The sequence below is a fragment of the Onychostoma macrolepis genome, chromosome 20 (genome assembly GCF_012432095.1).
Source record: "Onychostoma macrolepis isolate SWU-2019 chromosome 20, ASM1243209v1, whole genome shotgun sequence".
Lineage (NCBI taxonomy): Eukaryota > Metazoa > Chordata > Actinopteri > Cypriniformes > Cyprinidae > Onychostoma > Onychostoma macrolepis.
The window spans coordinates 1198139-1222703 of NC_081174.1; the positions used below are offsets into that span (position 1 = coordinate 1198139).

Consider the following 24565-nt stretch of genomic DNA (forward strand, 5'->3'; position numbering starts at 1 on the left):
GAATTTATTTGAATATCTGGTACGTCAAATCATCTCATTGATCTTTAATTGCTGTTCTTGACAGTGTAATTGCCTCTAAACTGCCTCTTAATATAATTTACTTAATGTAATATTTTTGCTATGATATATGATGAACATGAGTAATGCATAAATACTTCACTGGCAATGTTCCTTGAGAGAAATTCATCAGTCTCTTCCTAACGTTTGAATCAATCTCACGTTGAAATAAAGATCCTTTTTGACTTGCAGATGTAAATACTGATATTGTTCAGCACTTTACACTATTCTGAGTTTTGTTATTCACTGTGAGTTTAACTGCTTGCATAAAGTATTTACAAAAGCTACAATACAGTAAATACAATAACTCTGGTAAGTAATGACAACTAAATTATGACTTTGAATGAAAAACATTTAATAAAAAATAATGATTTTAATAATACGATTTAGTCCTTGTGATATTGTTATTGTCCCTAATGTTGTGTAAATCTACGATGATGTGTGTTTTGCAAATTATGCAATATGATACACAAGGCATGGATTGTAATTGTGATATCAGACCAAATATGTATAAGAGCAATATGCAAATGAGATTTATTTCTATATACAAAATCAAGATTTGTATGAAACGAAACAAGGTACTGATGTAGGCATGAGATCTCCAACAAAATAAAGTTCTCTGTTTTCTTCCAACAAGCAAAGTTGAGATTTTATATAGATATAAACCAGCACAGTTAATGTACATAAATGCACCAACTGTATTTACAAAAATACATATAGAGTTATGAGAGCCTCGTTTCAGGGATTACCTTCTATAACATTTCACAATACAATAACAATGATAAAAATATATATATTTAATATAGTACAAACAACTATTAAATGTCACTGTGAAATATGTTGATGAATGTTGTTAACTAAGGATTTAGAATAAATGCAAATAAGTGATGCTATTTACCATTATTCAGGGCTGCCCAGGGACATCGCTAACATAGCTCTAGATTTAATATTAAACTATACTTAAAGACATTTTGCACAGTTATAGTGCTTTGGGTAAATCTTACAAAATTGGTTCATATTTTGTAGAAATGTTTTGTTTATAACTTTAGTTTTCTTCTTTTTAACATTTGTTGCTCTATAGCATTCAAAAAATATTTCCAACAAAGATCTTCTTTTCACAAGACAACCATGCTAAAAGACAAAAAAAAAAAAAAAAATGTATTTGCTATGCATGTGAAACAATTTCTAATTATTATACACCAAAACAAAATTATGTACTATTCCGAACTATGAGAATTTTTGAACAGTGTGAAACTTGTGTATTCATTATGATCAAACAGAAGAATAATTTCCTCATTGTGAGGAAACCCATAATGCTTTCTGCCATGTGAAAACATTCAACCAGCTCATTCCTTGATGTTCTCATGAGAACGACAGGTTACATAACCATTCAGCTTGGCTCTCCATCTGTTCAGGATGTTTGGCCACTCATTCTACAGCCTTCGGGAGTTGTGGGATCAGGAAGTCTTTTCAAACGTCTTTTAATGGCTGGACAAGCACCATCGGAAGATAGCGTGACGTGACAACCCACCTCTGTTAAAAGAGAAAGAAGTTGTTTTGGGTTGATGTTGTGCAATAGATAAAGGATGTTTAGCTAATAGCCGCATTAATGATTTTGGACTTTTATTATAATTATATATTCTGAAACCACGGACTGTATAAACGGTTTTGCTTACAAAAGTTATGTAATCTAATATTGTTTATAATCTAATTAATTGTGCTAATGCACAGTCCAGCTAAAAAAAAATGTAAAAAACCCAGTGACAAATTTAGTATATATAAAATGTAGTTATAATTATCCTCAAACATGACATTAAGTGAGACCTGGGGCCAGTTGTGTACACTTAGTCATTTTTTCATAATCATACTTTTCAAATTCAAATTAGATTATGTAATTGACTTAAAAAGTCCAGTCTGGTTAATAGTCTAAGCATTTTATGCAATTGGCCACTGGTCTAATAGTTAGAGATTTATTCTTACAACCACAACAAAAATTGATATCATATGAGATCTGATCTTACCTCAGTGACGGTGATTATAATGTGTACATCTTCTGTGATTAACTCGTCAGGCCTGGTATGGTGGTCTGGTCTCTGCCTCTATAAAACAGGACAGCACATACAGCAATATGAAGCCTAGAATTTAAAAGGCAAAGAAAGACATCAATATCACCTGAAGGGAAAAAAAACAACGTCATATCCCAAGGACAAATTCACAGGTGTGTGATGCATCAGTTTCTGTAAAAAAGACATATTAGTAAAGGCTTTTTTTTAGGTACAAAACAGGCTTTGTTTTAGAACATGTTGGAAATCGGGATTCCTTGAGTAAAATCCTGTTTTATGGCAAAAGCGGTAACATGTATCTTCCATTAATTTATATAATTACAGGAAAAATGTACAAAAATATATAAATGATATTGTACAATATTATTTATTTTTACAACAATATTAGTTCAGTACTAATTGTTAAGAAAGTGTGTTGAATTTCAATGTGGGGATTCCATGGAGTGATTTTGAAATGAACTAATTAGTAAAGTGAATAAAGACCAAAAATAGCCCACTTAAAAATGTGTGTGAAAAAAAAAAAAAGTTTTGAATGGAAAGTTATATAAATTTTGAAAATTGTGGAGAAGAAACCGTAATGGGGATTTCAATACAGAGCTGCCTTGCAATTTGCAAATGCCTGAACTCTTCAGTTTTGAGTATTTGAGAACAGCTTGTGCCCTAATCAGATAATCAGATCACTGTTAAACAGGAAGATGCATATTTATGACTTCATGCTGGACTCTACTTTTTATTTATAGTTTTCTGGAATAATTTGATCAGAATTTCTACTTGTGGAGGCTTCAGTTGTCAGTCCAGAGCGGCTGGATGGGGGACATCTGACTGTTCAGTCAAAGAAAAGATAATATCCCAAAGATAAAAGGCACAGAATGAAAGTGAAGAATGAGATATATCTAAAGAGGTAAAAAAGTGCTCATAAATGTGTTTAGAACAGAATGACAAGAAGAATAGACAGGGCAGCAAGTAAAGATTTGAGACATTTTATGCAAACCAATTTTGTAAATTACTCTTATCATAGTGCCACATTCACTGTAATTCATTATGAATTGTTATTCTAAGAAAGATTCTATAAGATACGCGTTGATTATAAATGAGTATAATCCATATGCTTTTTTTTTTTTTCAGGAATAAACGGTTTCTTAGTTTGTAAAAAACAAGCAATGTTGACATTGGACGGCAATACCATTACCTTCAAAGTCTACATATAACAGAATGATATTTTACAAACTTGAGTATTGGACCTGGAACATTCCTTTAAGAAATAAATACTTTAAAAACTGCATTTGGTATGCACAGACTGTGCCATTAATTTATTCATTGCTTACATTTGTTTGACTAATCAGCATTTCAGAGATATTTTTAACTGTATGTCTTCTCTTTGATATCTGTGATTATAACACAACAAATTATTTGACCGCAAAAAAATGTCAGAAAATCTGATGGAAAAAAGACCTGCTTACACTAGAGTTAGTGTCTTTCTGGTCCGTACACATTTCCTGCACATAGATAACAAGAGAGAAATGATGGCATAAAGAAAGGTGAGCGCGCCCACGAGGCACACTAGGGAAAGAAAGGGGTCTAGTGTCACGGAGACCAGCTCTGCACATCTCTCCCCGATAAATTGCCAGAATTTACCTACAGGACATCTAAAAGGGTCGAGAGAGACAGTTAGAACATGCACAGTGGAGGATTATTCTTAAAGAGATCCATCAGAGCTACACAACAACATCCCTGTGTTTACATATTTCTAAAAGTCATTTCTTTATTTTTTTTATTTTTTATTTTTTTTCAGAAATTACCAAAAATACTGGAGTGCTGGCAAAAATGTTAAGTTTGCCAACATACAGTCAGAAACTTGATTTACCTAGTTAGGGTAAAAAACTAGATCTCACATTAGAGACAAGCATTCTATTCAATTCCAAAAACTGATTTGGATTTAGATCATGGAATCTAACTGTTCACAGCTATATGTGACACTGGACCACAAAACCAGTCATAAGGGTCGATTTTTAATTTTAAATTATCATCTTAAAGCTGAATAAATAAGCTTCCATTGATGTATGGTTTGTTAGGATAGGACAATGTTTGGACGAGAGACAACTATTTGAAAATCTGGAATCTGAGGGTGCAAAAAAAACCCTAAATCTAAATATTGAGAAAATTGCCTTTAACGTTGTCCAAATGTTCTTAGCAATGTGTATTACTAATCAAAAAAATCCATCAGATTTTAGTTTTGATATATTTACGGTAGGAAATTTACAAAATATCTTCATGGAACATGATCTTTACTTAATATCCTAATGATTTTTGGCATAAAAAGAAAAATCGATAATTTTGACCCATGCAATGTATTGTTGGCTATTGCTACAAATACACTCGTGCGACTTAAGACTGGTTTTGGTCCAGGGTCACATATGTGATTGTTCTCTGAGGTACCTGCAAGCGGCACCGTGCCCTGGTACAATCTCACACTCTCCTCCATTGAGACAGAAGTCAGGCTGGACCACACAGAGGCTCTGACATGGCAGTCCATCCACCGTCACGTAGCCTGGGTCACATAAACATTGTGCTTCCTTTGTCCAGAGGTTCACCACGCATTTGGAAAACTCATTGCAGGCAAGAAACTTGCAAGGGTCACCTTGATCGGCTAAAATGAAAGAAGAAATTGGACTCATCTCAATTGTAGCAATTCTTGAGCTTCTGTGAGAAATTCTGTACGTGTCCAGACAGACAGATGCAGTTTTGAAATGAACCAGTCAGCTGATGTATGATGCTTGCAAAGCCCAAGACTCTTACCTGGTTCTATGTCTAGGGAATGGCTGTCAACCTTTATGTCCAAATGCTGGGCTGCAGCATTACAAAACTCCTCCAAGACGTGCTGGACAGCCTGAGTAATGTTGTACGGCACAGACTTGGCAAATTTTGCCTTGCTATTGACCACCACACTTCCGTTTCTGAAGTTTAGGATCTCTAACTTCTTAAAGCCTGTTAGGTTAGACTGTAGATATGGGAGTAGCTGTGCACAGAGGAGACAAAAGCATAGTTTATGTATGTTCACCATTCGAAATCCACTGGACAGTTGCAGGAGTTAGCAGAAGGAATCTAAGCACAAATATTATCATACTGCAGAGTGTAAGCTGTCTCATTTTTAAAGATTGTATAGGCTATAGTATGCAGTGAAAAGCATTAAGATGAAGCAATATGCTGAAATTCACTCATTCACTCATCACTGTAAGACGAATGAAGAAAATAAAGAGTTGTATGTTTTCTTACTGTAATATCCCACTATTAATGAGGATGTTAATAAGCCAGCCAACAGAAACTGAAATAGCTGCACTCACCAGTTCAACAAATTTGTTTTCCAACAATTGGTATTCTGCAGAGCTCTTATTGAAAAGATCTTCAGAGAACAGCATGTTTGTGACACGCAAACTGAAAAACACAACTAGTTCTTTGCCTTTGTTAGCTGTGGTCATTGAAGGAGTTGTGAAATACTTTAGTGATGGCGCTCTTGTTGTCTCCAAGGGATAGCCTTCATTTGGGAAAGAATATCCATTGTCATAACTCAAGAGATCAATGGTCCCAGTACTTACTACATCTATTTGGTCTAACTCTTTTAAATGAATAAATGGGTCTTCAGTTTCCACATCCAGCACTTGGTCATTTTCTGACTCAAATATATCAACAGTTGGTTGTACTTTTTCGGTCTGTGAATCATAATCCTTTTCCAAAAATATTGGAGTAACGACTGATACATCTGTTAGAACAACTTCCTCAGTTTCCACATTCAGCACTTTGTCATTTTCTGTTTTCGTAAAATCAACATCCTGGGCAACAGTTGGTTGTATTTTTTCAGTTGGTGGATCATAATCCTTTTCTAAAGGTGTTGGCGTAACGAGCGATACATCTGTTAGCACTACTTCAAAAAGTTCAAGGTCTGCAGGTGAAGTTGTCAAAGGTAGATCAGTTGCGAGGGTCTCCGTAGGTTGTGATGCAGTCTCTTCTTCTTGTTCTACAAGGAGATCTTCTGTCGGAGTGTCTTCCTCTGGGAAATCATTAATGATAGGTTATACATTACATTTAAAATGGTGAAATACTAGCACACTGAAATAGTTAATTTTGTGTTTTGGTGTGACTGTTCTCTTTTCCCGGTAGATGAGGTTAGGTAGATGCTTTTATCCTGCCTCAAGTCTAGTATCAAATTCTGTACTTAGATTGGTGATTGGGAACTATATTAGTGGGTTTCAGATGATAACTAAAACTTAGCTATCTTGTTACAATTTTCAAAATATTTATGAACATCTCTTTGACCAAACATTTGTTTTTGGTTTTTTTATAGAAACAAACATGGCATGGCTCTCTTACCCATTTCTGTGAGCTTTGGTTCCTCAGTTTCTCCAACAACAGATGGTAGCTCCTGGGCAACAGTTGATTGTACTTTTTCAGTTGGTGAATCATAATCCTTTTCAAAAGGTGTTGGCGTAACGACCGATACATCTGTTAGCACTACTTCAAAAATGTTAAGGTCTGCAGGTGAAGTTGTCAAAGGTAGATCAGTTGCGAGTGTCTCCATGGGTTGTGATGCAGTCTTTTCTTCTTGTTCTACAAAGACATCTTCTGTCAGAGCGTCTTCCTCTGGGAAATCATTAATGATGATATAAATTACATCTGAAGTGCAAAATAGTTAATGTGTGACAGTTCAGCAGTCATATCCTCTCAAATATTCTCTTATACATGAGATAAAAGACTTTCACCTAATACAACTGCTGTCACGTCTGCACTCGCGTGTCTTATTTTCTTTAAGCCTTTTATTCTGCCTCAACTCCAGCATCAGATTTTAATTAGACAGCCTGTAATGTTCTGTAACCAGAGCTATGATTGGGAGCTATAAATATTTCTACAGCTGTTTCCATCCACCTATTTTTATGCGCATTTTGGAATATCGCATAAACAAACGCTGAATGGACATGCCAAGATGTGCATAAATTCTAAAAATGCACATAAAAAACTTATGTGCACAACTGAGTAAGATAAACTTTTTATCCGATAAGAAAAAATGTGCATAAACTACGATGGAAACACATTTACTGAATAAATTCCTCCATGCGCATTGAAAAAGTCACGTGATTTTGCGCTATGAGACGGGATAACTTGACTAGCAGCGGACCGATCTCGTTCACAGCATCTATATGTTGTTATGGTTATTCTGAAATGCCTGAGGAAAGTCTGTCATCAAAGTATTTCTGTATAATTGTCTTACACAACTGCGATCCCAAACATCAGCATCTGCCTCCGAAAGTAATGACTACATTTATTGTTACATCTGATAATTTATTATATATGAAATTTATTATATTCAGTGGCTTCTCCTATTTTTCAAAGTGATATTTATTGCCAATTTATCAGGAAGTGACTATGATGTTCTATTTGACTCTTTGAAACGGTGCCTTATTCGCAAATGTTTTATGCGATATTTTTGTGCATAAGTAAAATTTGCATATTTGGATGGAAACATAGCTATTGTTTCAGATGATAGCTAAAACTTGTTTACATTTTTCAAAATATTGCTGAACATCTCTTTGACCAAACAATTTTATTGAGAAACACAGATGGCATGGCTCTCTTACCCATCTCTGTGAGCTTTGGCTTCTCTGCATCTCCAACAACAGATGGTAACTCCTGGGCAACAGTTGATTGTATTTTTTCAGTTGGTGAATCATAATCCTTTTCTAAAGGTGTTGGCGTAACGACCGATACATCTGTTAGCACTACTACAAAAAGTTTAGGGTCTGCAGGTGAAGTTGCCAAAGGTAGTATCTCCGTGGGTTCTGATGCAGTCTTTTCTTCTTGGTCTTCCTCTGGGAAATCATTAAAGATAGGTTATAAATTATATTTGAAAGTGCAAAATAGTTCAGTGTTTCAGATGACTGCTAAAACTTATTTTGTGAACATTTTCAATGTTAATTCTAAAACGTTTTTATTGAGAAACATAGCATAGATCTCTCACCCGTCTCTTCGAGCTGTGGCTCCGTAGTATCCCCAACAACAGATGGTAAGTCCTTATCTTTCTTCGAAGCTGATTCTGTGATCGTTTCAGGTAGAGATTCTGAGGCACTTGATACAGTAGTGAGAACATCAGACACTTCTGGTCCTAGGGTTTTTTCCTCTGTAACCAGATCTGGTATCTCAAAAACTCCCCCAATAACCTCAGGTTTAGAGAGTTGATCCTCCACCCCAAAGTCCACATGTTCAGGTTTACCAATGTCTGTGCCTGGTTGAACACTGTCAACTGGCACAAAAGGCAAATTAGCAGCTTCTTTGGGTTGGTAATAGTCAATATTATCAACAAGGTAAGTTTCTGTGACAGAAATCTCTGGTGGTTTAATCTTAATCATCTCTGCAGGAGGTTTGGTTGAACCTTCAGTGGTTTTGGGGACCTCACTCACGATCTCCACAGCAGGTTGTTCAGTTTTGATGCTGCCTTCATATTCTACAACTTCAGCAGGTTCTCTTTCAGGCTTCACCACCTCACCCTTTTCTGTTAAATGAAATTCCTCCTTAGGTTGTCCTGTCTCAGTTTCTGGCCTTCTGGTTGCCTGAACGTCATCCTCTTGTTTCACTTTAATCTCCTCATCAGTTTTATGTTTCTCAACATCTTCTTTTGATTCTCTAATGACCTCTGGTTCTGGCTCTAAAACTTTTTCCTCAGGTTCTGCTACTTCATCCTGATTAGTTGATTTTCCAATCTCATCCTCTGGTTCTGGTAGCACAACTGTTCCCACAGGCTCTAATGTGCCATACTCGGCATACGTTTCTGTTATTACAGTCACTTCTTCAGGTCGCAATACCTGATCTTCTAAAAATACAGTATCCCCAGTTACATTGGTATCTTTTTCAGGTCCAGATACTTCTACAGTTTCTGTTGTCACAACCTTTACCTTGGGTAGATCAACCTCAGACTTGGTCTCTACATCTGGTTCAGGCATCACCACTTTGGTCTCTTCTTCCTTTACTATCGCTCCAGTGTCCACTGGTTGAGGCACCTCTGGAATTTCATTAGAATCTGTCACTTCAGTTATTGGATCAATTGGTTCAGTTGAAGGTTGCAAGGTGATGCTAAAGTCGGTTGTGACGGCCAACTTTGGTTGTTCAGACCTAGGACTAACGGTTGTTGCAGTGGTGAACAAAATGTTGGCGGTGGTTACCGGGTGAAAAATTATGTCATCTTCTGGTATTGTGTTTAGACTAAAGTCACTATCAAGTGTAGGTTTCTCTGTAGTCCTAGGCTGTTCTTCTCTTGGGGGTATTGCTGAGGCAGCAGCTGAAGATGTTGGAGCCAAATTGTTGTCTTTTTCAGCAATAACAACTGGTTTGCTGTCATCCTCACTAGGAGCTTCCTCTACTGGTGGAACTTGAAAAATTTCTGTTATGAGTTCACCAGTTTCCCCTTGAATAGTTTTAACCTGGTGTATAATGACTGCATCACTTTCAGGCTCAACTGTTTCTGTTTCTGATTTTGTTGTTGTCGTGGTGCTGTCTGTGTCCAAAGTTGGGTCTACAATGGTCTCATCATCATCTGATGAAATATGAACTTCAATCTTTGGTCCATTTGTTGGAAAACTGAGGTCTCCATATGAATCTTGATCAAAGGACTGCAAATTAACAGGTGTACAATTATGTTATTGCATTCAAAGATGTTATGTTAACTCTATCTCGGTTTCATAAACACAAAATAAGTAACACACAGCACAAAAGACTTAAAACATATAGTTCTGGTCCTGGATGCTGATTGGCTGATACAGCACTGCAATATACAATGCACTAGCAGGTATGAAATGTTTCCCAGCTGCTGTATATATTACTATTAACCCTTAGTTTACATGTATAGCCTATAGTTTACAAATATATCTTCTAGTGGATGACACTTTAATATCTTCATTAAAAGCTGTGTCCTTATATAGTTATTTATTTTAATTTGGGAACAATTTTTAAAGCAATAAAGCTGTGCTGTGTGTCAGTATGGAAGGCATCACATTTCTCTGTGAGCTGTGCCCCTTTAGCCATGACTATATTGACAATATAGAATGGTCTCTTGTTCCTAATTGCTTAATAATATGACTTTACTCACCTCAGTTATAATGTCTTCAGAAACTTCAGGCATTCTCGTTGAAGACTGGCCTGATGCGAGAAAATGTGTACACAATACTATTATAAATACTATGTGATGAACTTGTACAAGATAATCAAACAAGATTTTTTAAATAAATTGTAAATGGAAATACATATTTATAAATATATACATTTACCTGTCTCAAAGGTCAGTGAATTAAGATCAAGAAGAGATGCCTTTTTGCTCAGTGCTTTAACTATCATATCCTTCAGACTTGGTCCTGTAGATGAAACAGCTGTGCCAATGTCCAGATTTCCATCAGCAATGTTAGGTGTGGTAGTCTCAAATACAGCTGAGTAAATTGCAGATAGTCCTCCAGGTCTGGATAAATAGAAGCAATGTGCATTTATATTTATTCGTGTAGCAGAAGTTTTATCAAAGCAATAGAAACTAAAGGTGATGTACACAAAGACTACACACATTATACAACACACACATTATCTAACTTTTACCCTTTAGGTGCTTCTGCCTCACTTGCATGTATGAAAGAAAATAGAAAAAAAATCAAATGCAACAAGTAATCAGACATGCACAAACAGCTCACTAGTGAAATATGAAAGTTAATGGAAACAGGATACAAACACAGATAGGCTTGTATTTCAGTGTGAATGTAAATCCTTATTTTCACATAGTTGGTCACTGCTGTTATAATTAAAGTCATATTAAAAGAGTATGCCTACCTGATACTTAACACTTGGACATCCATAAATCCAGGTAGGTCATTAAAAGCATGTTGCATCTGGAAAAAACAAACAAGCATGTACTTTAATATCTAATGTTGCCCATCATATATGGGTGTATAGGCAAATGTATTAACCAGAACTGCACAATCATTGTCAAGACAGAATACAACAATCCCCAACAGATTTTTGCAAGTTTTCTACAACACTGTTGAATAATCTGAGCCTCCTGCACTAATAAAATAAAATTCAAGGGACTTACAATTTAAATACATGCATGGTTGGAAGTTCTATTATCATAATTTATTGATTTAACTAAACATTGTTAATGTTTATTACATCAGCTCAATAATGTAAAAACTCTGTGTTAATTGATTTTTTTAATCTAGTTCCCAGCATGCTTTTCATAAGAATGGATAAGGAGAGTCATTGTTTTATGTGTTGTGGGTGGCTCTAAGGAAATATACACTCTTTTCACTCTTTATCAGCCTTGTAATCATGTTAATTTACTCTTGCAATTATCATTTCTCCAATGATTTTAAGGCTTACAGAAACAAATTACTTGATTTAGCATGCAAATGGAGAAATGCCCAAATTACACACATTTATGAAAGGAAATCCGCAGAAAATCACAGTATGTGTTATTACAACCTGAATTCTGGAAATGTTGGGACGTTTTTTAAATTTGAATAAAATTAAAACTAAAAGACTTTCAAATCACATGAGCCAATATTTTATTCACAATAGATTATTTTATTTCAAATTTGATGCCTGCTACAGGTCTCAAAAAAGTTGGCACGGGGGCAACAAAGGGCTGAAAAAGCAAGACATTTTGAAAAGATTCAGCTGAGAGAACATCTAGCAATTAATTAAGTTAATTGACATCAGGTCTGTAACATGATTAGCTATAAAAGGAATGTCTTAGAGAGGCAGAGTCTCTCAGAAGTAAAGATGGGCAGAGGCTCTCCAATCTGTGAAAGAGTGCGCAAAAAGATTGAGGAATACTTTGAAAACAGCATTCCTCAACATCAAATTGCAAAGGCTTTGCAAATCTCATCATCTACAGTGCATAACATCATCAAAAGATTCAGAGAAACTGGAGAAATCTCTGTGTGTAAGGGACAAGTGAAATATGACTGGTTTCGTCAGAGGAGAACTGGCCCCCCGACTGAGCCTGGTTTCTCCCAAGGTTTTTTTTTCTCCATTCTGTCACAGAGGGAGTTTTGGTTCCTTGCCGCTGTCGCCTCTGGGCTTGCTCAGTTGGGGACACTTAATTTCTAGCGATTATCGCCGATTTGATTGCACAGATACTATTTAAACTAAACTGAGCTAGACAATGACATCTCTGAATTCAATAATGAAATGCCTTTAACTGAAAATTGAGAAAATTGAGTGTTTAATCTTATCATTATACATTACTGAGACTCTATCCTCCAATTTGATACTGTTAAGTGCTTTGACACAATCTGTATTGTTAAAAGCGCTATATAAATAAAGGTGACTTGACTTGATTTGACAAGGCCGAAGACTTTTGTTGGATGCCCGTGGTCTTTGGGCCCTCAGACAACACTGTATCACCCATCGGCATGATTCTGTCATTGACATTACTAAATGGGCCCAGGAATACTTCCAGAAACCAATGTCAGTAAACACAATCCGCCGTGCAGATGCCAACTAAAGCTCTATCATGCAAAATGGAAGCCATGTGTGAACATGGTCCAGAAGCGCTGTCGTGTCCATTATTTAAAATGGACTGTTTCAAAGTGGAAAAGTGTTCTGTGGTCAGACGAGTCCAAATTTGACATTCTTGTTGGAAATCACAGACGCCATATCCTCTGGGCTAAAGAGGAGGGAGACCTTCCAGCGTGTTATCGATGTTCAGTTCAAAAGCCAGCATCTCTGATGGTATTGGGGTGCATAAGTGCATACGGTATGGGCAGCTTGCATGTTTTGGAAGGCACTATGAATGCTGAAAGGTATATAAAGGTTTTAGAGCAACATATGCTCCCCTCCAGACGATGTCTATTTCAGGGAAGGTCTAACCCTATCCCTAACAATGCAAAACCACATACTGCAGCTATTACAACAGTATAGCTTCGTAGTAGAAGAGTCCGGGTGCTGAATTGGCCTGCCTGCAGTCCAGATCTATAAAGAGAACATTTGGCGCATTATTAAACGAAAAATACGTCAAAGACGACCACGAACTCTTCAGCAGCTTGAAACCTATATCAGGCAAGAATGGGACCAAATTCCAACACCAAAACTCCAGAATCTCATAACCTCAATGCCCAGACGTCTTCAAACTGTTTTGAAAATAAAAGGAGATGCTACACCAATGGTAAACATGCCTGTAGCAGGCATTAAATTTTAAATGAGCTCATTTTGTGCATAAAATTGTAAACTTTCTCAGTTTAAACATTTATGTTATCTATGTTCTATTGTGAATAAAATATTGGCTCGTGTGATTTGAAATTCTCTTCATTTTATTCAAATTTAAGAAACGTCCCACCATTTCCGAAATTCAGGTTGTATATGCACACTTTGATTCCTCAAAAACACTGAATTCTGGATCATTGTTTGCTCATTTTCACACACCTGATCCTGAAGATGCCTCGACAGGTCATGATACTGAGGTGAATCGGTGTCTCTCAGTATCTCCTGATACCCATAGTCCATCAGTATAACGCTGAACTCTATGACCTGATGTACTGGCTGCTCAGGAACTACATTGTGAAGATCCAACTCCTGCAAATGTATTACAATAACTATTTAATAATTAGTGCAAAAAACATGCATAATTCCCCAAACAGTTTAAACAACTTTCCGGGTGAAATATATTTTTTTAAACATATTTTAACTGAAGAATTCATGCAAGTGCTGCAATAAAAATTCTAAAAACTATCATCATCCCTTTCCTCCACTAAACGCCTCCAAACTGTTCAGAAAATCATTCTCTTTACCACATCCTCCGCCACCACCTTCCAGTTCCTCATCTTCTAGATCTGACTCTCACTCACATCAACAACACATCTCTCACTACTGGAAAGTTTATCTCTGCATTTAAGCAGGCTTGGGTAACTCCCCTGCTAAAAACAAACAACATTTCATTCTACAGCAGTTGAAAAAACACCAACTTGTCTCTTTCCTTCTTTTTCTGTCAAAACCCCTCAAGTTGTGTTCAGTTAGTTCTGCTTTTCTTTACAATGACAACCTAAGGTGCATGGTTAGGCTAAGTATTGTTACAAAAGCATTGTTAGCCTATGGTGACATTAAGATTCCAAGTTCTATTGTTACCAACATAGTTCTGTGATTCAGTGTTTCCCAAAATCATAGTTCCAACAAACATTTGCAGGCAACATCGCAAAGGTGGGTTTGGACTTATAGTTCCTGATCTGTGATTAGTATGATACTAGACTTAAATAGTTTATGCTCTTGAGCAAAATAAACCAGCTAAAAGCATTTGTAATTTGATAAAAGAATGAAAGAGCTGCTTTTTGTGCCCATGTGCTCTAATTAGAGGGAATCTGAGATGGAATCAATCATCTGGAAATAAAGCAAAACAAAAGAAAGCAATAGCAAAGTAGTCCTCAAAAGTTAGTACTCCATCTGTGCGACGTCATTACAGAAATTTCTATATTGTTGAACTGCTGTGGTTTGAATGATGAATGTCTGACACTGTTACTACAGTTTCATGACTAGCTTTCATTTCAATTCCAATTCTACTTCCTTTCAACACTTTAAATCACCAGATTCTCTCTGACTTGGGCGTTTCAGAGTCTGGCAAATAGGTGGCTTTAGTCTTACCTAATGAGCTGATCCTTCAAGATTTCCTGAAGAGGAGGGGTGTCTAAGTCATTCAAGTCACTACTCACTGAGGTGCATTAAGGTTCAGTGTTTTGTCCCCTGTGTTCCTCCACATACACATCCTCACTGGGCTTGATCATTAAGGCAAATTGCTTCTTCCATCATTTTTTTTATGCAGATGATATGCAGCTCTACCTGTTGTTCCAATCTGACAACTCCACCATCTCAACATACGGTATATCTCTGCTTGCCTTTCAGACATCACAGCCTAGATAAATGAGTGAGCACCTTCAGCTCAAACTTATGAAAACAGAGCTCCTTGAGGGAGCCAACCTGTCAGTCAACCACAACATCACTGTTCAATTAGGCTCCACAACAACGATGCCAACAAAGATAGCAAGGAACATGGGGTAAATGTTTGATGACTAATTTAACTTTACTAATCATTTTATTATTCATTTGTAAATTCCTGTAGATAAAAGTATATGTGAACTATATAAATGTAAATGTAAAATGTATTTGCACCATATGGTAGACCTTTAGATTCCACATGTGAGAAACTTACTACATTTATCACCACAATTAGGTGTGAATTTATCAATATGGTGGAAAGGCATAGGTGCAGAATACAATGGTCAAAGAGGACTCAAACCACCACAGGAGAAGAGCGCCTTTTTATCTACACTATTTCCACTAGTCCCGTGATACAAAGCTGGAGAAGTCCTCTGTGGGTAAGATCTATTTTGTGTTGTAAACCAGGGGTGTCCTGCTATGATCCTGCAGGGTTTAGTGCCAAATTGCTCCAACATACATGGCTTTTTTCCAGTTCAGTTTTTTATTGCCTTCCCTCACTAACTTCCCTCTGTCTCGTGGCCTCGGATGTGTGGCATTGCTTATGGTACACCTAATACAGCTATGAGGTGAATCCTGCACAATTTATCTAGTCTTAAGCCAAGGCTTATTGACCCAGTGGTCGTGGCCTAAAATAAAAGGCTGCATATACCGTAAACCATAAGTCATCACTTTATTTAAAAATTTATTTCTATCAACCGCTGCTGCCCGTTTTTAAAGTACATGTAGTATGTTATGTAAATTGTGCTCCAGACCTGTGAGGCAGTAAAGGTGTCTGTCGTAGTACTGACAGTACTAGATAGATCTGGGGGAACAAATTCTGCTTCTGCTGCTTCAGTCAGGACTTCCTCTGACCCTGAACAACAGGTTAAATTTAAGGCTTACAGAAAGTTACATTTACAAAAATGATGATAGCATCTCATTGAGTACCAAAAACAATTCAACTGTACCTTCCATTCTTAGTGCTCCATCAGTTGTTGGCTCTTCAGTTCTATTTCTATGAATTAAAAATAAACATGTATCATGATATTCAAATAATCATGGTTCACCATGTTTCCAGAATATGAAATAATAGTCATGATTCCAAGTGCGGTCTCACCGTTCTAATTTTTCACTATTCATATTCACCCTCTGTAAAAGAAAAGCAAACATATTACAAAACAAATTTAACTTAAAAATTGAAAGGAATAGTTCAGCCCAAAATTAAAAATGTACTCACCCTCAGGCCATCCAAGATGTAGATGGGTTTGTTTCTTCATCATAACAGTCACCTTTAAGTCAAGTCACCTTTATTTTTATAGCGCTTATTTGGAGAAATCACTTGCTCAGCAATGGATCTTCTGCAGTGAATGGGTGCCATCAGAACGAGAGTCCAAACAGCTGATAAAAACATCACAATAATCCACAAGTAATCCATACCACTCCAGTCCATCAGTTACCATTTTGAGAAGCAAAAAGATGTGTGTTTGAAATGAACAAATCCATTATTAAGATGTTTTTAACTTCAAACTGTTGCTTCCAGCTAAAATATGAGCACTCTATCAATAATATTGCTTTCTCCTGTGAAAACGTTGTCTCATCTGAATCAGGAGATCAATCTGCACAGATCAAGTACCATTTACAAGTAAAAACAATCCAAAACAGTTCTTAATAAATTAGTTGGTGGATTTTGATGTGAGAAACAACAGGGGATGGACTTATTCTCTGGTGGAATTATGGACCCATATTTTGTGCAGAATGCATAGATTTGTTGCATTTAAACATGTAATTGATAGTCGTATGGATTACTTGTGGATTATTGTGATGTTTTATCAGCTGTTCTCATTCTGACAGCCCCCATTCACTGCAGAAGATCCATTGATGAGCAAGTGATGTAATTGTAAATGATGACGTTACGATGACGAAACAAACTCCTTTACATCTTTGAGTACATTTTCAGCAAATTTTCATTTTGGGGTGAACTTTTCCTCTGATTTTTGCCCATCTGAGCTCTTATTTCACAATCACCCATAGACTTAGACACACTGAAAAAAATGGTAACCTAAAAATAGCAACATTTACATAAACATTTACATAAATCAGACATTTGATTTAATATAGATAAATCAACCTAAATACCTTAATTTATACAAACAAAACACATTTACACTGTATTCACAAAAAAGTTGTATGACATCTTTTGAATGTATAATATTGTGTGAATTTTTCAATAGTTTACCCTGTAGAGCATGTCTATGTGTTCCTGTGAATTGCTGAAATTCATGGCGAGATCTGAGATGCACATAGATTCATGCTGGCATTTGTGGACCCATTTCTGGTACTCTGAGCTGCTGGGAATTCTGTCCAGAAAGATCCGGAAAGCCTCCCATACAGCCTCCTGGCAAACTGACAAGGTCAACAAATAAGTGTTCAGATGAGAAAATTCACAGCATACATTAAAGTCTTTCTGGATCTGTTTTGTAAGAAATAAAATATATTTATAATATATTATATAAATATATATAAATTGCAATGAAATACCTCTGTTGTATGACTTCAGTTTTATTTCATTAATTAATTCATATTTAATAAACAATTACTTGTCTTATTTTGATTAAATGTTTTTTTTCTTTATCCTCTGTAGATTACATTTTCTGCCTTTCTGCCTTCAACTGCCTTGGCAAATTTCTCCAAATTTAAATACACTTCTCATAGATTAATCTATTTCATGATTAACTGTTTATTTATTTAGAAGTAATAAAACTGTCACAATCACCAGCTGGAGTGCCCATGAGCTCCACCAGAGGGCACTCCATCCCTGACTTTTACCATTCACCCAGGACTCCATTTCCCATAATCCTTTGCCTGGACTCATCAGCACTCACCAATTGCAGTCACCTGTGTCTCATCACCTTATCAGTCACACACTATAAGAATGGCACACACACATACTCTCACACTGCTGACCGTTTTTCCAGTTTCTGTGTTCCCTTGTTTCCTTGCCTACGTGTTTTTGATCTTGGACTGTTTCCGTGTTTTGATTGTTTGCTGCCTGCCCTGACCTTGCGCCTGTTCGTTGGATTACTCTTGAATTATTCTTGGATTTTATTGTTTGCTGGTGATTTACCCTGCCTGTCTGACCACATTCTTTTTAATAAAGCTAACATTTGGATCCACAACTCCAGTGTCATGACTCCCACGTTACAGAATCATCAGCCACACCCAGATCCAGCATCTTTTATGGCGTTATCCAGACCAGGTATGGATCCAACAGTCCAAATAATGCCAGTCCAAATTTTGCCAAGGAGATCATCCTATTGAGGATTATGTTGCGGACTTTGTTGAACTGACCTATCTGACTTTTATGGACGATATTTATGGACGAGAGGCCTAGCTGAGCCACTGCAATATGTCATGCCACTGCATGACCAGAACTGGACTTTGGACATTTATATCGATCTGCCACTGCGATTGAGTGGTCTGCATTTACCGAGGGTGTGTTGGAGGAGGACCACAACATGGCCACCACACCACAGCCTTCCATTGTCATGGTTACTTCTGAGTCTCGTCCAGTCATGTCCGCCATTCCAGAGTCTTTCTACAACATGGCCGCCAGCCCAGAGTCTCTCCACAAGATGGCTGCCAGCCCAGAGACCGTTCACAAAATGGCTGCCAATGCGGAGACTTATCACAAAATGGCTGCCAACCCAGAGACTTTCCACGAAATGGCTGCCTTCCCAGAGTCAAGTCCCGCAATAGTCGCTGTTCCAGAGCCTTGTCCCATCATGTCTACCATGCCTAGAAACGCAGTCAATCCCAAGGTGTTCGAGACTGGCATCCAACGTGGAGGATCCACCACTGGTGTCTGTACGAGCTGCAGGTTAGCCCACGAAATCTGCACTCCCGAGCCGCGCAGACTCGGCGCTCTCCAGCCACGCACACTTGGCGTTCTCAAGCGACACTGTTTCAACGCTCTTAAGCCTGACGGCCACTACTCACTCCAGTTCCCTGAGCACAGCACAATCAGTCTTGGTAATAGACATTGTACTCTCTGTCCTGCCAGTTATGGCTACATCCATCCTGTGTGTTTGGGCCACTCGCACTACCGTAGTTCCCCCAGAGGTGGCAGCCTCCACTGCAGAATCTCCAGAGGTGGCACCGGTGTTCAATTCAGCTCCCTTCAAGGCAGGGGTGTCCACTTATGAACTCTTCATCTGTCCTGAAGAGATCAAGACTGTCAGTGAATCCCCTTGTCATAACCGTCTCAGCCCTAGAAGTCAATCATGAACTCTCAGCCCTGCCTGTTACGGTCACAGAGACTACTTGTGAATTCACTCAGCGCCTTGTTCCAGGCAAAGAGGTTGATCCTGAGCCCGAGCCCTCTGTTTGTCCCATAATGACCAAGAAGGTCGTTTCTGAACCCTTTGACTGTCCACCCACAGCCAAGGAGGCCATCTGTAAATCCTCAGTCATGCCTGTCAAGGCCTGTGAGACCACCTCTGAATTCACTCAATGTTCTGTCCCGGCCAAGGAGGCTATCTGTTAACTCTCTGTCTGTCCTGTCACAGCTATGGAGGCTGTCTGTGAACTCTCTGCTTTTTAAGCTCTCTGTGCTCTTTGTTCCAGTCCCGCCTTCTCCACCCTGGTGCTCTTCTGCTCTTCTCTGGTGGTCTTTGGTTCTGCCCAGGCTCCCTGCTCCACCTTGGATCGCGGCTCTGCGGGGCAGTCACCTGTCTCTCATCACCTTATCAGTCACACACTATAAGAATGGCGCACACTCTCACACTGCTGATGATTGTAATTTCCCCAGTTTTCCCAGTTTCTGTGTTCCCTTGTTTCCTTGCCTTGCCTACGTTGTTTTTGATCTTGGACTGTTTCCGTGTTTTGTTTGTATGTTTGCTGCCTGCCCTGACCTTGCGCCTGTTCGTTGGATTACTCTCTTTAATTATTCTTGGATGTAATTGTTTTCTGGTGATTTTACCCTGCCTGTCTGATCACGCTCTTTTAATAAAGCTAGCATTTGGATCCACGACTCTGGTGTCAAGACTCCCACTTTACAGAAGCATTTATTGTGGTTACTTTCATGATGTACTTACCAAAAACTTACAAGCCATATTGTTTCACATTGTCTGTCTGTCTATGCTGCCTATTCCCAAATTGTCACTTCAAATTACTGTCCATTTGATACAGGTATGTCCAGTTTTTGGAGCACATAACCTAAATATTTATTTTCTCACTTTCACTGAAAAGGGAAACTGACAAAGACACTTTTGTTTTTTCTTTTGTTAATGGCAAATGTATTTACAAATCAAAGCTCAACAGGTATGAAATATCTAATGTAAGTGATAAACACCATTAAAGACAAGGCCAGCTGTACCACTACTAGCACATGCTACAGGCAAATATTTTATATTTTATATTTTATAATTTATTTTCATGTTTAATCTAAAAGCATAATTTAATTAACTGACCTAAATTTTAATTTAAATTTATAAGTCGGTAGTCTCCTGTATCTGACACACCCATTTCAAGTCTTGGAGTCTTTACTAATAAGCTGATGACCTGAATTGGGTTTGTTTGATTAAGGAGACATACAAAATGTACAGCGTTTCGAGGACAGCTTCCGGGAATTGGGTTGAGAGCCACTACACTACAGAACCATTGATGCATTTGGATGGTTAAACTTTCAAACACAGAAGATATTCCTTTTACATGTTTTACAGCCATGGGTTACCTCTCAGTGTGTAGTATGTTTGGTGACTTGCTATGACTTCCCTCATTGTCTCCTGTGGACATACTTTCACCTCTGAGTGGAAGAACTCTGACCTCTTGATGCGACGCTTTTCCATTTCAAATATAGTCCTGATCCCTGAATTCTGCTTTGGTGGGTTTGGCAGGTTTGTTAAGCTGATCGTGTGAAGGGTCTCTGATGGATTTAGTCTGCTTTGGTCTGTGAGAATAACAACAGAAAATGAATTAATCAAAAATAAAAGGTTAGTGTAACTTTTGTAATTTGCCATATTTCTGTTAAAATATTCTTTAGGAGGTTGATGTTTCTCAGCTCTCAAAACCTCCATGGGCTTTTAATTCACAGTCTTTTGCCACAAATAGAATATTATGCAATGCTAACAGATTTGTTTCGTCACTCTTGCTTGAAGGTCATTAAATGTGTTTTAGTGAAAAGAGCACAAGTAAATTTACATTTTGAAAATATTTCTGGAACTGTATGGTTCTACCAATACAAATTCTGCCATTTTTTTATTTTTATTTTGGATAAAATAAATGTTTCTTTGGTGGAAGAGGGCACTACTGGGGGAAAAAAGCCAATGGTGCCTACATGATCTGATCTTTCAAATATATGGTAATTTTCTCCACTCTCCAATTCTCTTCACCTCTATAGTCGTTTGCGTGGCTATATTTGAAACTCGTCGTTGTTTTACACTTACAGTAAATGAAAACAACTTAAAACACAATTATATGTTATTCATCTAAACAAAATTTTGATCTAATCACAATACATGCCCAAAAGAGCATCCTCATTCTTAACTGTAACACTGCACTGTAGAAATCAGCCATTTACAAATTTAAACCAAAATGTCTGTCCTCATTTACATCTTGTGATAAAAGTTAACTTTGTTACCTTGAATTCCTGTGACGGACACAATGAAGAAGAGGAGTGTGAAGAGATGCCCACATTTCAAAGACATGCTGACTTCAAGTCTTACATCTAACCCCATGCTGTATTAAGACAGCACAAGACTTCAGGTGCTAAGTCCTTTTTCTTGGATGTATCCGTTAAAAGCAGGAAACGCCATTATGGTCCTTGACCTTGTAGCCAAGCACTGAGACCTAAAAATGCAAATGGAAAATGGAAATGCAGGAAACTGGAAAGGAAAACAAATTTTCAGTGTCTGACAGAAGACAAAACTGTGAACGTAAAAAGCAGAAAGCAAGAGAGAGCGTACTGATAAACGATACTAAGACTACTAAGGTGCAGTCTTGGTGTAGAGGCATGACATTGTGTGACAGATTACGGTGAATGAGTTAAAAAAGCAAGATCTGTTTCTGGAATAATCTGATTATCTGATGCTCAGACATAATCCCGCTTTACCCGTGGCCCACCCACCTCATCCAATTAGTGGCTTTTCCATTCAAGCATCTGTCACCTGCAGTGCCAGCTCAATCCCCCAATTCATCTTGGGTCTGCGACCCGTCTCTGACCTCAGGAAGTAGCAGGGCTCACCCCGGTTCTGTTTCAGTCAGGCCTCCCATGTGAGTGCATGTGTGGACAGAGCTGCCAATGATTTCTGACATTATTTCTGGGTTTAAAGTGGGTGTCCTTTCTCAAAAATGCATGCTATTTAAAGCCTGTTGAGTCAGACTGCTTTTGAACTATGACCACCATGATAGGGATGAGTGAAGGAAAGTAATCACCACTTCCATTGATGGTCCAAAGACTTAGTCTATAAATACTAAAGCCTTGGCATCGGATGAATTGCATGCTAATTCACTGCTGTTTTTTTTTTTTTTTTGAAATATCAGCCCACAAATCAACTGGTTTTTAAAAAATGGTTTTCATGGCCAAGGAATACTTACTTTAATCTTTTCAGTCTTTAAATAGCTATGATGTATTATGACTTTAATATAATATTTTTAAGTTTGTAATATTTGTAATATGTAAAATAGTTTGTTTATATGCACCTATTTGATCACGGTAAAATTGTAAGGTCGGCAAACGGTTTGTGTTGTTTAAGAAAAAATTCAGCCCTTTGCATCCCAGTTTGAGTAAATTTTGTTTTATGTTAATGTCATCTTTAGTTGACACTCTGATCAGAGGTGCAGGCTGGAGTGCATTTACAGGAGCACTTCAAATGACGACAGAGAGCTTACGTCATGAGATGCTGAGGATGTCAACGTGACTCTGACCTAGACTCCAGGGTTACACTGACTGATACCCGTGTGTCCATTTCCGTCAACACATTGCTCATTGCGCATTGTTTTTACACTGCTTGACTGTTTGAAAATTAAAAAATTATTGAAAGCTAGTGTGTAACAGCCATCATGCAATAATTTGTGCTTCATCATTATAGTCCACGCAAAGTACATAAAACTTACAATTGTCTCTCCGCATCAGCAAAATGAAACAAACAAAACAAACAAATCTGTCTGTTGATTTAATCCCACTATGTAAACAAAATTCCTGATAAAGGGCTAATGACATTTGGTAAGGAAGTCTAATCCAATTGAACTGTCTTGTTTTGATGACTGGAGAGCTGATCACTGTCTGGTCAGTGCTTTATTGCTCAATTTACTTCAGAGATCTTCAAAAAAACATACAAATGACGACAATTTTTTTTTTTACATTTTCCATTGTTGTTATGTATTCCATTGTTTAATTATTAATTCAATCGTTAAGATGCAGCCTTTACTTCAGTCCATTAAGAAAAACTTAATTAAAAACAAATCCTTACTCTTATTCATGCTTTACTGTACTTATTTGATAAATATAATTTATTTATTTGTTTCATTTGTATAATACAAAAGAATAGAATAAAAGTATTGTTTGTATATCAATGGAAGATCATTTCCCACCATTAGCGGCGCACCTGGGTGTCTCTTTAAGTGAGTGAAGTATATCTTAATATACAAGATGAAGCACTTTATGACCTTTAAAAAAAAAATGCAAACAAGATGTATATTGAGGACAACATTTTTTTTTTGCTCTAAAATTATTTCATAGTCACACTGTGTGTAAAGAATCATTAACTGTTGTCAAGAAATATTCTGCAGTCAAACAACTGCTAGAGCCACACACAAAACAGAATAATGTAAATCTACTAAAAATATGTTTACCTGAAACAGACCTATAGAGTCAAACGTGTGTGAAATAAACTGTATTTTTCCCTAAACAATAATGATGAAAATAACACAAAATTTCTAGTGCATGTACATTAAAGTACACGTCATTTCTATATGAATGCACATTAACTAATGATTTGTTTAGCTCAAAACCTTATATGACTAAATGCTTAAGTCACATTAGAGTACAGTAACCCTCACCAGACCTCTGAAAGTTTAACATACATGGGAAACAGCGCCGTCTAGTTATAGATTTCAGCAGATCACCACTTGACTGTTCTCTCTGGTCTCACACGTGGTAATAATGATTGAGAGGTCTAGGCATGGATTGTTTACTGGAAGATAACAGCTTACCGTTTAAACCCCCAAAGCGCTGAACATTGTGCTTATACTGTAGAGAAAAGGAACAACAAACGTTGTTTGACAGTAATTTATACCTAAATAATAACACCGAGAAACTGTAGCAGCCTTTAAATTGTGTTCATTGAAAAGTTAAAAGCTTGTGAAATATGCTTTGACGCAACGTGCCTGACCAATTATATGGCCGCATTCTGTCCTCGGTTTCTTTTTTAATGAATATTCATTAGAATGGGCGGGGTATT

General features: G+C 37.3%; 1 protein-coding gene across 2 annotated transcripts; it reads right to left on the bottom strand.

Moving 5' to 3' along the window:
• On the bottom strand, positions 1–24412 carry LOC131526798 (interphotoreceptor matrix proteoglycan 1). Of its 2 annotated transcripts, XM_058755329.1 has the most exons (20): positions 24318–24412; positions 21745–21953; positions 20839–21054; positions 17344–17510; positions 16225–16256; positions 16076–16122; positions 15881–15981; positions 13566–13715; positions 10971–11029; positions 10427–10611; positions 10249–10298; positions 8128–9772; positions 7748–7978; positions 6486–6755; positions 5462–6165; positions 4917–5136; positions 4557–4767; positions 3581–3766; positions 2079–2156; positions 1–1590 (listed from the first exon to the last, which is right to left on the bottom strand). In XM_058755329.1, exons 2-19 carry the CDS (start codon positions 21839–21841, stop codon positions 2117–2119), a joined length of 4611 nt encoding a protein of 1536 aa, XP_058611312.1. In that variant the 5' UTR covers positions 21842–21953; positions 24318–24412; the 3' UTR covers positions 1–1590; positions 2079–2116. The 2 variants fall into 2 exon arrangements, with proteins under 2 accessions (XP_058611312.1, XP_058611313.1); XM_058755330.1 differs by lacking the exon at positions 3581–3766.
• Positions 24413–24565: the final 153 nt, after the last annotated feature.

Excerpts from the sequence above, each read along its gene's own strand:
- LOC131526798 (XM_058755329.1), bottom strand. The coding sequence starts at position 21,841 with ATGGGGTTAGATGTAAGACTTGAAGTCAGCATGTCTTTGAAATGTGGG. Across the intron at positions 11,030-13,565 it reads CGAGGCATCTTCAGGATCAG|ATGCAACATGCTTTTAATGA; the intron begins GTGTGTGAAAAT and ends TGTTTTTTCCAG. Across the intron at positions 6,166-6,485 it reads ACCAAAGCTCACAGAAATGG|AGGAAGACACTCCGACAGAA; the intron begins GTAAGAGAGCCA and ends ATGATTTCCCAG.